The 14,604-nt window shown below is 37.1% G+C and overlaps 1 protein-coding gene and 1 long non-coding RNA gene across 17 annotated transcripts in view; one reads left to right on the top strand and one right to left on the bottom strand.

Moving 5' to 3' along the window:
- FKBP5 (FKBP prolyl isomerase 5) overlaps positions 1–14,604 on the top strand; it is a 94,683-nt gene that overhangs the window by 55,271 nt on the left and 24,808 nt on the right. For all 16 annotated transcript variants that reach the window (XM_032649858.1, XM_032649857.1, XM_032649859.1 and 13 more), the window contains 2 exons: positions 2,982–3,124; positions 4,075–4,189. In XM_032649858.1, the coding sequence (XP_032505749.1) occupies positions 2,982–3,124; positions 4,075–4,189 (258 nt within the window). The remainder of the gene's footprint in view (positions 1–2,981; positions 3,125–4,074; positions 4,190–14,604) is intronic.
- LOC116762639 overlaps positions 1–14,604 on the bottom strand; it is a 41,511-nt gene that overhangs the window by 21,757 nt on the left and 5,150 nt on the right. The gene's annotated exons all lie outside the window — the stretch shown is intronic.

Below are 14,604 nucleotides of genomic sequence, written 5' to 3'. Positions count from 1 at the left end.
CACTTAAAGCAACATTTTAAATTAACCTACAACCATAGTCCTAATGTGTCAGGTAAGAGGCTTTCATTATGCAAAAAAAAAAATCGTGAAGATTTAGGTGCAGAGTTGTTCATTGCAACTTAATAAGAGTAAAAAAAAGCAATTTAAATATTTATTAGTGGGAGTAATGAAATTATGGCGTATTTAAAAGATGAAATAGTAAATAGCATATAGTTATTAAAAGTCATGTTTTCAGGTATTTTAACAAGAAAAATGCTCATATAATGTGAAATGCAGAGTAGGCTACAAAACCAAATAAACTATGATCAGAATTTTAAGAATGTATATATAAAAAATTTAATATGTAAACAAAGTATACATACACAATTGGAAGAAAACGAGCCAAGAAATTGACAGTTTACCCCAGATGCTGAAATTTCAGAGGTTTTTTATTCTCTGTGCTTTTATATACTTTCCAAGTGTTCTATAATGAGTATGTATTATTTTTTAAATCAGGGGGAAGTGCTTTTTAAGAAAAGAGGCCCAAGATTGGCAATTTTAGAAATATACCTGTGTTCATATCAGTCTGGCTCTTTGCTCAGCGTGTTTCCTTCAGTGTCTAAAGCTCAGTGTTTAAAAGAAACTTTAATGTTCCTGAATGAGAAGAAGAGCCAAAGGCATAGGCATGATTTATTCAGCTTGAGGCTCCTGTGAATTTAATAGCCAGGCTGACGTTTCCAACTTCTAGGGCCTAGCATAGGCATCATCTGTGAAGTAAGCTTTTGCTGACTGTTCCAACCCCACCCCAAGGCAAAAGCCCCTGTTTGTACTCTTATGTTAGTGTTCACCATGCTTAAAAAAATCAGGGCAGGTATCTTTCTGCTCCACTAGCCGTACTACATTGCATGTTTCTTGGAAGGAAGAAGAGAACAGCCACCTTTGTATTTTTAGTACCTAGACAGACCTTTGCTCCTCAGTAATTGGCTGAATGCCTTGAACAAATGTACAGTGGTAACCCCATAGTATAAAGATTTCCTGAAAGAGGGTGTAAGGTATTTGTCTTAAAATATCGGAGTTGAGAGTAAAAAAAAAATTGTTCTAAATGGCCCACGCTAAAGCCATTGCAGTCTTTGAAGAGCATCAGTGACAGTAGAGCAGCCTGTCAACAGCAGACTTTACATTTCTTCTGATGATTCTAGACTGTTTTCACATTGGAACCGTGTGTGGGCATATAAATTGATGTAGCCCTTTTGGAAGGGCAGTTGGGCAATATCTATCAAATGGAAAGTGCACATCACCTTTGCACTTCCAGGAATTTACCTTCTAAATATACTTGCACAAAATAGGCAAACATAAGGGACAAAAATTCTTATTAGAGTACTGTTGGCAATGTATCTCAATAGTAGAGTGACTGGAATATTATGAAGCCACCGAGAATGAAGTAGGTCAGTATGTATTTAGGATGATGATAACTGTCCTTTGTTAAATACATATTATATGCCAGGCACTTGACATATTTTATCTAATAATTCTTGTAACAACTATATGGCAGGTACTATTATTATCTACATTTTGCAGATGAGGAAACTTGCACAAGGTCACACAACTAATATGGGGCCGACCTGGTATTCTAATTTAGTCAGTCTGAAGTTAAAGCAGGCTGCACGTCTAACCCCTAAAACGCATATCCTATCTGCTGATGGATAAAGATATGTATATACACATAAATGAATAAATTTTAAACATTTTATATTTATAACATATTTCTGTATAATTAAAATATCTATGTAATGAGAAAACAGTTCAGAACTGAATGTATAGTATGCTGTCATTTATGTTTTAAATTATTTTAAAAGCGACAGCACACAGTGGATGGGTACAAAAAAAACATAACAGTGGCTTCTTTTAAGGAGGGAATGGATGACCTTTTACCTTTCACTTATATCTTTCTCTCGTGTGTTTTAATAATTGGCATGTATACCTTATATACACTTTTAACTAAAATAAGTGTATCTGATATTTTGAAAAGTTGTAACGCCTAAGACTAAGCTGAAGTCATGAGTCACAAATGCTTTGTCCGTATCTACTTACATACCTTAGTATAGGGTTCCCCTTATTCTAATCATCCTTACTCTAATCCTAACATCAGTTCTCAGTTCAAGATAATAGCTCTCTTCAAAATTCACCTTCTCTGGAGTTCATTGCTTATTACCTGATCTCACTTTGAATACTAAAGTCTTTGACATAGCACCTCAAATGTATATATTATCCCTTGAAATTTTGTACATTTTCTATTGTTTCCCAAAGGATTTGGGACTGCTTATTGTAAGATACAATTATATGGGTTAATATAGTTCTATAGCTGAGCAGTAAGCTTTGTTCCCTGGAAGTAGGAAAAAAAAAAAATTCTGAGTTCTGCACTTCTTGTGATTTGGCAAAAAAGGACACATATCATTCTGTTTTTTTTAGAAAAACAAAACCCACTTTTTTTCTTACTCTAAATTTTGAGAAGAAATCTGTTTCATGGGCCTTTTTATACAATTTATACTTTTCCAGTTTCTTGTTTGTTGTTTTTGTCTGCCCAACTAAATTATAAGCTTTCTTAGGACAAATTCCATTTTCTATACTATTTTTGTTCCATTTCTGCCTAGAAAACACGCACTTATTCTTATGGTTGAAATTATAAATTAAGCAACAACTGCAGCCCAGCCACATTTCAAAGATGATGTTACTGCCACTTTTCAAAGACTTAGTCTTTGAGTAGTTTAGAAACTGATACTACTTTCATCCTTCTCAGCAGAGAATCTTCTCTGATAGCCCTCAAAAAAAAAAATCACAATTTATTTCTTAGTGTATAGGTCTTACTGAGGGTTTTTTTAGCCCCTACTTCCTAGCTGAATAGTATGTAAGGAATTGGAAATTTGTTTGAACTTTTGTTTCGTGACAGTTAAGTCTTTTAAAATATGGCTTATAGCTTTCAACCACTTTTTCCTTTCTCCTAGGCCAAGTTATCAAGGCATGGGACATTGGGGTGGCTACCATGAAGAAAGGAGAGATCTGTCATTTACTGTGCAAACCAGAATATGCATATGGCTCGGCTGGCAGTCTCCCCAAAATTCCCTCGAATGCAACTCTCTTTTTTGAGGCAAGTATGTGTGTGATGTTGCCTTGTTAGCATCTGCTCTACTATAATGCTGGCTCCAAAGCAACAGGCAGTGGAACAAGGAGCTGAGCTTGCTATTGAGAATCAGATCCAACTTATTTATTTTGGAGCTTGGCTTCTTGAATTGTTTCCCACAAACCCAAGGGATGTGTGCCAGTGCTTTCTTAGAAACGTGTCTCTGGCAGAAAACGGTCATATCCAAATAAACAAAAGACAACAGGCTTAGAAATAAAGGTTCTGGTCAGTGGTGTGAGTTATGACATACTCAAACCTGATCAGAAGACAGGATGGAAATGTGGGAGATACATGTTGAAATATACCTAAAGCTATAAAGCAAGTTGTAAAGCTATTTTCATATTACAGAGGTTTATAAATGTCACAGATCTCACTTCCTCATTAGAAGCAGTAGATGGTGATAAAATGGTATTCATTGTGTTTAATTATACATATTTGGCCATACCTAATTAAAAAATTAAAGAGGGGAAATGCCTAAAACATTGTAACTAGGTAAAATACACCTTTAGTTGGTTGTAGGCCTGATTCATAAGATTTAGTCTTAATTTTAAGAAGGGGATTCCATGAATTGGGAGAAAAAGTGGTGGCCTCTAGAGTCAGACAAAATAGTCTGGGCCAGCACTGTGTCACTCTGGCTTTTTGCCCACAAGGCAGTTTTCCTTGTATTTCCTGTCTGTCTTTGCACTGCAGCCCCACAGGATGTAGTCCTAGACATTATCATTACATGAAGTTTCTTTCCAGGTATTGAAAAGTGCAGTGTTCTTTTTTCCCTACTTTTCCAATAATTAAGAAGCACAGGTAAATATAAAACAGAGTTTTATTTTGTAAAATGAAAGGAGAGTGGTTGCCCTTGCCTTTAAGTATGTTAAATTGGCTTTTTTGGTCCGTTCTCAGTCAGATCCCTTTTTCCTTTCTAGATTGAGCTTCTTGATTTCAAAGGAGAGGATTTATTTGAAGATGGAGGTATTATCCGAAGAATCAAACGGAAAGGAGAAGGGTATTCAAACCCAAATGAAGGAGCGACAGTAGAAAGTAAGTACTGCTGCGAGAGGGAACTGGTCCTTAAAAGTTGGGTTCCAATTATGTGGATGAAATGGAGATTTTGTTTTAAAAAATCTGTTTATGAAAATAAATATATTGAATATATATCTCTTAATAGTTTTAAATTCAGCATTTATTTAAAAGTGACTTCATTTAGTAAATATTCATTCAACCTGTGTGTGCCAAGAACTGTACCAGCCTCTTCAAACTCAAAACAATGAGTAAAAGGTAAGCCCATCCATCAATGAATTCTTAGTCTGTGGATTCCTTGGTGTGCCAACAGTTATATTAGTTGCCTTATATATTATTTATTTATTTCTCACAATAACCTTTTGAGCTATGATTAATTATCCCTAGGTGAGAAAAGTGAGTTCAGAGAAGTTATGTAAATTACCCAAGGTTACAGAGTTACCAAATAGAGTAGTAGATTGTAATGCCTGTCAGGGCACCAAACCCATTTCACTGGCTGTCATTAAGATAAAAAACAGTTCATCATTTTAGTTAGATCAAAACAGGAGAATAGTTTATTCTGTTCTGTGTCAGGAGACCTGGGTTCAAGCTCTGCTTTGTCATTTATTGAGTGACCTGAAGCTATTCCATTTTCTTCATTTGCTAGTAAGTTGAATATAAGGACAGGGCTGACTGAGGACTGGGTTAACTGAGCACCCGTCCACCCTCCCAGAGGGAGGTGTACACACATTGTGTGTACACTACTTGTTACTTTATATTCTAATCAGCATCTGCCCATTTCCCTAGTATACAGTGAGTGCTGGAGGACCAGAATCTTTCTTCATCTTTTTGTTTCCAGCATCACCTACAGAGCCTTACACACATTTGTTGTTCAGTAAATGCTTTCTGCATGGATAAATTTTTTGCAAGATGGCATTTACTGAGTTGAAGTACTTCAAAAAAGACAGTAGTGAGAAAACAAATACTTCCATTTAAAAAAATCAAGGGAGAACTTCCCTGGTGGCGCAGTGGTTGGGGTCCACCTGCCAATGCAGGGGACGCGGGTTCAATCCCTGGTCCGGGAGAGCAACTGGGCCCGTGTGCCACGGCGAGGAGTGGCCCCCGCTTGTCACAGCTGGAGGGGACCCGTGTGCAGCAGTGGGGATCCGATGCAGCCAAAGATGAATAAATAGAACAAATAAATTAAAAAAAAATTTTTTTTAAGTTATTAAAAAAAAAAGTCAAGGGAATTCCCTGGTGGTCCAACGGTTAGGACTCGGCACTTTTACTGCTATGGCCCGGGTTCAGTCCCTGGTTGGGGAACTAAGATTTTGTAAGCCGCGTGGTGCAGCCAAAAAAACTTTTTAAATTTTAAAAAGAAAGAAAGAAATACTTCCCTTAAAAAATAAAATCACTGGGTTTCCCTGATGGCGCAGTGGTTAAGAATCTGCCTGCCAGTGCAGAGGACACGGGTTCCAACCCTGGTTCAGGAAGTTCCCACATGCTGCAGAGCAACTAAGCCAGTGTGCCACAACTACTGAGCCTGCGCTCTAGAACCCGCGAGCCACAACTACTGAAGCCCACGCACGTAGAGCTGGTGCTCCGCAACAAGAGAAGCCACTACAATGAGAAGCCTGCGTACCGCAATGAAGAGTAGCCCCCGCTCACCACAACTAGAGAAAGCCTGCATGCAGCAACAAAGACCCAACACAGCCAAAAATAAAAATAAATAAAATAAAAAGAATTAAAAAAAAATCAAATTACTAAATAAGGATGGCAGCATGAACTATTGATATTATCAATATAAAAGGCCTAAAGAGTTCATTTTTAAAATGTAAACTAGAATAGTTGATTTTCTCATCTTTAATGTTGCATGTTGAACCACAACATTATCTTACATTCTACTTTGAATGCATGTTTCATTTCCACGAGTCTGGCAAATTAGTTCAAATTTAGTTTTTTTTTTTTTTAATTGGAAACAGTTATAAATAGTATTACTGTTCTGTTGTAGTTAAAGTGTTTAGATAGTTATCACTCTTGATAAGTTTTAGAATAAATGAAGAAGAGCTCAGGTGTATAGTGTTGGAGAAATACCTGGACCAGGAGCTGGAAGATCGGGTTCAGGCTTTGGCCCACTCTAACTAGACGTTGCCTCTCTGGCATCAGCTTCTTTCCTGTCCAGTGATGCAGGGGTAGACGCCTTAATTTCTAAGGTCCTACTAGCCCAAAAAATTCCTGATAGAATTCTAAATGTTTATGAAAGTTATAGGAATGATAGAAAATTCTCCTCAATATATTAACAAGAACTTAAAAATCTTGTCTATAACATGTATTTTAAATTTTTATTATGAAAAATTTCAAACATATACAGAAGTAGAGGGTTTTTTCCCCCTGTGATACAGTGACTCCCCAGATTTAACAAGTTATATATTTTTAAATTGGAGGTTTTTTTTTTTTTTTTTTTTTTTTTTTTTTTTTTTGTGGTACGCGGGCCTCTCACTGTTGTAGCCTCTCCCGTTGCGGAGCGCAGGCTCAGCGGCCATGGCTCACAGGCCCAGCCACTCCGCGGCATGTGGGATCTTCCCGGACTGGGGCACGAACCCGTGTCCCCTGCATCGGCAGGCAGACTCTCAACCACTGCGCCACCAGGGAAGCCCTAAATTGGAGGTTTTTGTCAACTAAATTAAAAGGAAAAACTTCCCAGTTATAGGCAATACCACAAAACTACCACTGTAGAGTTAACTTTGGAGCAGGCTAAATTAAATCAAATCTTGCTTTTGGTAATATTTTCAATTGGAGTCATTTTTTTAACTTTTCATTTTGAAATAATTTTTGACTTCTGGAAAAGTTGCAGAACTAGTACAGAGAATTTCCTTATATGCTTCACCCAGCTTCCCCTAATGTTGACATCTTACTTGACCACAGTACTTTTATCAAAATCAGGAAATTAACATTGATTCGGTGCTATTAACTATTCTACACATCTTACTTGAATTTCACCTGTTGCCATGCTGATGTCCTTTTTCAAGTCCACCATCAAATTCAGGATCCAACATTGTAATTTAGTTGTCATGTCTCCTTGTCTCCTCCAATCTGTGACAGCTGATCAGTCTTTGTGTTTTTCGTGACTTTTAACACTTTTGAAGTTAAAGTTAAATAATTGAAGGCCAATTATTGTAGAATATCCCTCAATTTGGGTTGGTTTGATGTTTTCCCCTGATTAGACTTAGGCTATGCATATTTGGAAAAATACATAAGTGATGTGCCCATCTCAGTTCATCATTATCAGGAAGTACATGACATTGATGTCTCATTACTGTTGATGTTAACTTGGGCCACTTGGTTAAGGTGGGGTCTGCCATGTTTCTCCACTGTAAAGTTACTATTTTTCTCTCTCTAGTTACTAAGTATCTCATTGGGAAGGAAATACTTGGAAACTATTCAGATAACCTCTTTTACATCACACCTTCACACACTAATTTTAGCATCCATGAATGACTTTTGTATGCAACCGTTATTACTGTGGTATTTGCCTAATGGTGATTTTTCTATGTCCACTGTTTCTTCTACATTTAATTAGAATTCTGCTGTAAGGAAGAGCTGCCTCTTCTCCCCTGTTTATTCAGTTGTTTATTTATATCAGTATTGACCCATGGATGTCATTTTATTCTGTAGGTTATTATTCATTACTATTCTTATTTACTTTGTTGCTCAGATTGTCCTAGATTTGGCCATTGGAAACTCCTTCAGCTTGGCTCTTTGGTCCTTCCAACATTGTTTCTTGAGCACTTTCTTACTTATGACACCAATAGATGCTTAGGGCTTATTTGGTAATTTTCCTGCCCCCAGTCTGGAATCAGCCATTCCTCCAAGGAGCTGATTCCTTTTACTGGAGAATGTATTTAGAAATGAAGATCTGGGTGCTAGGTATACTCATGCTATGGAATGTTATTGCTTCTAGAACCTCTTAACAGAGCTAGAAAATACATACATCTCGACATGCATATATACACATTCTATGTGTACTTCTGTATTAGTCTGTATATATATATTAAAAACTATGAGTACATACTGACACTTTCAATTTCAGCCCACCACAGTTTTGTTTTAGCCTCCTCTCTTTGCTTCTTTGAAATTGCTTTCTCCAACAGTGAGAAACCTGGCTCTCATTATTCACAGTATATTTATTTATTTGCTCAATCATGGTATATACAGAAAGTAGTTTCAGAATTGCTAACCCATACCCCTGTGAAAAACAAATTTCCTGGGACTTCCCTGGTGGCCCAGTGGGTAAGACTCCATGCTCCCAGTGCAGGGGGCCTGGGTTCGACCCCTGGTCGGGGAACTAGATCCTGCACGCATGCTGCAACTAAGAGTCTGCATGCTGCAACAAAGATCCTGCATGCCGCAACTAAGACCCCACACAGCCTAAATAAATAAATATTTTAAAAAATATTTTTTCCTAAGTAGGAAATATCTGAGTGTACTTCCTTTTGTCATTAGCCTATAGCATACATTGAAAACACTGTTTTCCAACTTAGGTTAGTTCTTTCATCCTCATTCCCTTCAGTATGGTTATGTTATTCATTTGTAATACAGTTAAGTTCATTTGTTATGTTTACCTTCCATTGGGGTTCCCCCCACACTCTGGTAGGTTTTAATTATTTGTTTTTTTGGTGTATGAAACATTATCATGATTCTAGATGATACAAAAAGATATACTCAGAAGTGTTATTCCCCCCCTCATCCCTACTAACCTGTTCCCATTTCCTCATTGTTTCCACTCTGTTCCTTCCTACCTCCTATAGGTAACCAATCTCATTAGTTCCTGGTTTATTATTGTACTTTTTTGCAGAAGTGAGCAGATACATGTACTTTTATGTCCCCTTTTTGCGTGAAGGATAATATACTATGAATAGAATTTTTAATATATGTGAATAATCCTTTATATAATTTTTTTTTCTGTTTCTAAATGTATTAAGAAAGGGCAATGACTAATTTTTTTGTCTCTCATCTTGTTAGATTGTACTTTCCTGGGAAATTTGAGAGTAAATGGTTTATTCTTACTTTTTCTCCCAAAAGCCCTTTTTGGTTTTCTGGAACAAATCAATTTTATAAAAATTTATTGTATTGTCACTTATCAAGGTTAAGGTGTCCTGCTTTCCCTCTTTGAAACCAGTTAGCTCCGTGTGGGAGGAGGACAGAAGGTTGACTCAAAAGTGGTCTCTGTCAGAAGCCAAGATCACCTTGTTCCTTTTGAAGTCTACTCAGTCTTCACTTTACTGGTTTGCCTTTTTTTTGGTACCATCACCCATATACTATTAGATTCAAAACCAAGTAGAAATCCTAGAACTAAAGCCAGTTCCACAGTGAAAGAAAAACTATAGACAGTGATCATCCATTATGATATGTCATTATAGATACACAAGAGTGATCAAGTTTCTGTCATTTCTGTGTAAAGGTACAGTGAATAGCCGGGGGAGGGGGCACACAGGCTTTGGAAGTGATAGATGTGAATTTCGAATCTTGGAATCACTACTTGATATTTTTATGACTTTAGACAAGTTACTTAATCACCTTGAGCATACAGTTTTCTCATCTGTAAAATGGGAATAATAATCTTTTACCCCCACAGATTGTTGTGACAGTTAAGGGAAGAAAGGTACCTAATACATGTTAGACACTTAGTTTCTTTTTTCTATAAATACATTTATTTCTCTAAATAAATGTTTATATCATTTATTTTGCGTCCTTTAAATAGATTTAAGGAAATAAACTTCTCTTTCTCTTATATTCTATAGCCAGTCCATCAGCAAATTATTTTGTCTCTACCAGGGTTGACCTAGAACCCATGATCAATTTGTCTTCAGTAACAGTCTTAAAAATAATTATATATCTTCTTAGTAATGTTACCTAAATCATATTTCTCCAGGATTTTTGCTGGTTTGTTTTCTGAAGAACAAAGTTGTGGACTGAATCAAAAGGCTTTTATTGAATTGTGATCTTTTGCTTCCTTTTAATAATTTCTTTGGGGAAGAGAGAATTTACATTAGTTTGACAGAATTTATTCTTTCTCAAAGAAATTGTGATTTTTACTCCGTCAGGATCCTCATGCTTGCAAATCAATTTTTAGATTCTGTTCCAGTGTGCTTTATGTCAATTAAGATGACCATCTTGTAATTTTTATTCAGTGTTGTCCTTTTTCCATTAAAAAAAAGTCACTGTGTTCTAAGGTACTCTAATTGACATTATCATGATGACTGATACTTTAGTCATCATACTTTAGCTTCATTGCCTGTAGTGGCTACATTGTTACTTTTAAGCTTTGCTTTCTTAGAAAAGCCAATCTGACATAAGGCTCTGAATAGCTTACCAGCTCCTCTTCCCCCAACTCCCATCTCTCACGTCTTCTGAGTTAACTTCTATGCCTGGAGTAGGCACATCAAAATGCTGTGTGTGACTCTCTTGCCTCACGGTGCTTTCAGCCACATCAGTGCAAAGAATGCAGACAATCGGGAGTATTTTCAAATGTGAAAATTTCAACAGAGTGATCTGCAGGGATTCAAGTTGTTGGAGTACCCTTCCCTCTCACCTCCTTTCCCCCTGCAAATCCCACTGAAATGAGAGATGGGGAGGGGAGGGGTGGAGAATGATTTCAAAAAAAGAGGAAGAAATCCCTATTAGTGGTGGAAAATAGGAAGACTACAAGAAGTGGGTCAGAAATTATGGAGAATTTCTGGAATACGTAAAGTAGATAAAATTGGACTGATGGAAACTAGATTCAGGAAACCCAACCCACAACAGGTGTAGAGAAGACCTCTGCAGAGGTACATACTGTTCGTCTCAACAAGCTTGGGAAGAACTCCAAGCTTAGTCAGCTGGTGCAAGGGAGCCAAGGCAGGCTATGGGGTAATCATCAGGGTTGTTATAAAACAATATGGAACAGCTGGGCTAGTAAGCCTGTAGTGTAGTGGTTCTCAACTTTGGCTGAATTTAGAATTACTTGGGGAGCTTTTAAAATTCTGATGCCCAGGTCTCAGCCCAGACCAGTTAAATAAGAATAGCAAATCTCAAAGGATGGAACTCCAGGCACAAGTATTTAAAAAACAAAAAAAACCCTGGTGATTCTAGTTTGCAGCCAAGGATTGAGAATTACTACTCGAGAATTACTACTCTAGGGCCTGGCTGTGACTTTTGCTCCCAAGCTAAAGCCAGTAAGGCCCAATTTCTAAAGTAAAGTAGGGATCTGCCTCAGAAGGCTCCGTGTGTTAGGACTTGGACTACAGAATGAGAACATAAATATCTTTGAGCTTTTAAAACAGATTTGAAGGGGAAAAAAGTGAAAGCAGCTCTGCACAACAGTAAATAAGCAGAAGTGTTTTGCTCCTGAAGTAAAACTTTTTCCTGCAACACCAGTGGAAAAAGGTGTCCCCAGCCTTCCTGTGCACATGATGCTCAGCATGTAGTAAATGCTCAATAAATATCTTTGGGATCTTCACCCAGAGATCTGCATGATCAGCCCACTCCTCTTGCGAAAAGGCCTACCATGGAAGTATATCCAATGGCTTAGAAAAACTGTGTCAGGTAACTAAAATCACTTGATCTTTCTGAATCCTTCCTTTTAAAGCATGACCAAACAATACAGAATCATCAGCAAATACCATGAAATGGAAGCACTGAGGTGGACTAAGAAGAAATAGAAATGAACTTTCAAAATACTAATTAGTATCTTCAGAGATATTTAACAGGATATTAAATTCATGAGTCAGAAAAATCAGCTTCTCTGAAAAAGGAAAAGATAAGAAAGTATCTGGGGGGCTTCCCTGGTGGCGCAGTGGTTGAGAGTCCGCCTGCCGATGCAGGGGACACGGGTTCGTGCCCCGGTCTGGGAAGATCCCACATGCCGCGGAGCGGCTAGGCCCGTGAGCCATCGCCGCTGAGCCTGCGCGTCCGGAGCCTGTGCTCCGCAACGGGAGAGGCCACAACAGTGAGAGGCCCGCGTACCACAAAAAAAAAAAAAAGAAAAAACGAAAGTATCTGGAAATTAAGAATATGATTATCAAAATTGGAACTCTGAGGAAGGGTTGAAAAGCAAAATGGACAGTCCCAGAATCTTGAATTAGTGATACAAAAGATAGTGAAGAATATCTCAGAACACAGAGGGGAAAAAAAAAAAAACACCAAAGAGATGAAAAATGAAAGAAAAATTAGAAGACTGGGATAATCAAGGATAGATGATATGTATCTAACCAAACGTGTAATGGAAAAAGGTTTCCTAGAGAAAGAAGAATTTTTTCTTAAGAATTTACCTCACACACAGTTTTTTTTGTTTTCATTTTTTTTGGCTGCATCGGGTCTTCGTTGCTGTGCCTGGGCTTTCTCTAGTTGCGGCAAGCAGGGACTACTCTTCATTTTGGTTCGTGGGCTTCTGATTGGGGTGGCTACTCTTGTTGCGGAGCACGGCTCTAGGCACACAGGCTTCAGTAGTTGTGGCATGCAGGCTCAGTAGTTGTGGCTGGCGGGCTGTAGAGCACAGGTTCAGTAGCTGTGGTGCACGGGCTTAGTTGCTCCGTGGCACGTGGGATCTTCCCAGACCAGTGTCCTGCACGTTGGCAGGCAGATTCCTAACCACTACACCACCAGGGAAGCCCCAAGATAGAAGAATCTTAAGATTGAAAGGGCCAATTAATGGTGGCACACAGGAGTAAGGAGTGCTTTTTCACCTAGATACATCCTGGTGAAATTTCCCTTTCCTTCCTCCCTCCCTTCCTTCCTATTGAAGTATAATAGACTTAAGATATCATTAGTTTCAGGTATACAACATAATGATTCAGTATTTTTATACATTAACAAAATGATCACCATGATAAGTCTAGGTACCATCTGTCACCTTACAAAGTTATTACAGTATTACTGACAATATTCCCTATGCTGTACATTACATCCCCTGACATTTATTTTCTAACAAAATTTGTACCTCTTTATCTCCCTCACCTATTTCACTCATCCCTCCACTCCTCTCTCATCCCCCTGTTTGTTTCTGTATCTAACTCTGTTTCTGTTTTATTTGTTCATTTGTTTTTTTAGATTTACATGTAAGTGAAATCATGGGGTATTTGTCTTTGTCTGACTTATTTCACTTAGCATAAATACCCTCTAAGTCCATCTGTGTTTTTGCAAGTGGCAAGATTTCATTCTTTTTTTTTAATGGCTGAGTAATATTCCATTGTATATATATCTGGTGAAATTTCTTAATTCCATAACTTAAAAGAAAATTTTGAACTCTTCCAGGGAGAAATAAGCTATGTGCAAAGGAATGAGAATCAGAATGACATCAGACTTCTTATTTGTGACACTAAATACTAAAAGACAGTGCTTTGATCATTGTCTGTAACTGAATATTTTAAACCTAAATTTCTATCCTCAGCCAAGTTATCACTCAACTATGAGAACAAATTAACTTTGAAGTATGCAGACTTGTGCCCTTTTTGAAAAAAATACTATAGGATATTCTAAAACATCACAAAAAATAAAGCCAAGAAGTGAAGACTCAAGGCATAAGAAACATTAGTGAGCATAAAAGTAATTTCCATAACATGACAGCTGAATTTGGATCTCTGAAATGGTAGAACTATAATGTTAAAATAATAATTGTTTAACAGTATGGAGCTACGGGAATTAACAAAATGAGGTGCAAATGGGAAATGAAGAGGGGAAGCAAATGGTCTAAGAAGGTTTTCTTATTCAAGGAGATATTATGCTGATTAGTCCACATTGATAAATATGTATATGTGTGTATGTATGTGTGTGTGTATATATACACATATATGTGTGTATGTGTGTATATATATACACACATACACACACACTGTTGAATGATTTGTTTAAAATTTAACGTTAGGTACTAGTAAGAATAGGATGTAGAACTTCCAAGCGACCCTGCATGGAGTGGGGAAGTAAAGGAACGAGGAAAGGTTGATCAATTTAGTAAAAGTAATAAAGGAAGAATAACAATAAAACATTATGTAGGAAATCAAAAATAAGATTGTAGGAATAAAATCAGTCATGTCAGTGATTACAAAAAATATGAATGAGATAAAGTCACCTATTAAAGGCAGAAATTCTTATAAGGTTAACACAGTGATGACAACAAAATCTAGCTATGTGTTCTTTATAAATAAAACACCCAAAACCAAAATGGTCCAAAATTGAAAATAGAGGAAAGATTTCATGTATGACCATGTTGAAATCTGATAGAGCTATGAGGGTTTTTTGGGTTTTGTTTGTTTTTCACATGCTTTTGAAGTATTTATGAATGTCCTGGCAAATTTTGTCCAGTAAGAGAGAGCAGATTCTTGAAACCATTTTATTATATATTTTCACAAAATAATGTAGTATGGTACTTGGGTCTAAAATGGATAGTGTTTATTCTTTCATATATTTTGGATTTATATAGC

Source organism: Phocoena sinus, chromosome 11 (genome assembly GCF_008692025.1).
Source record: "Phocoena sinus isolate mPhoSin1 chromosome 11, mPhoSin1.pri, whole genome shotgun sequence".
NCBI classification, from domain to species: domain Eukaryota; kingdom Metazoa; phylum Chordata; class Mammalia; order Artiodactyla; family Phocoenidae; genus Phocoena; species Phocoena sinus.
The sequence above is the reverse complement of the archived record's forward strand: the minus strand, read 5'-3'. Positions and strand labels throughout refer to the sequence as shown.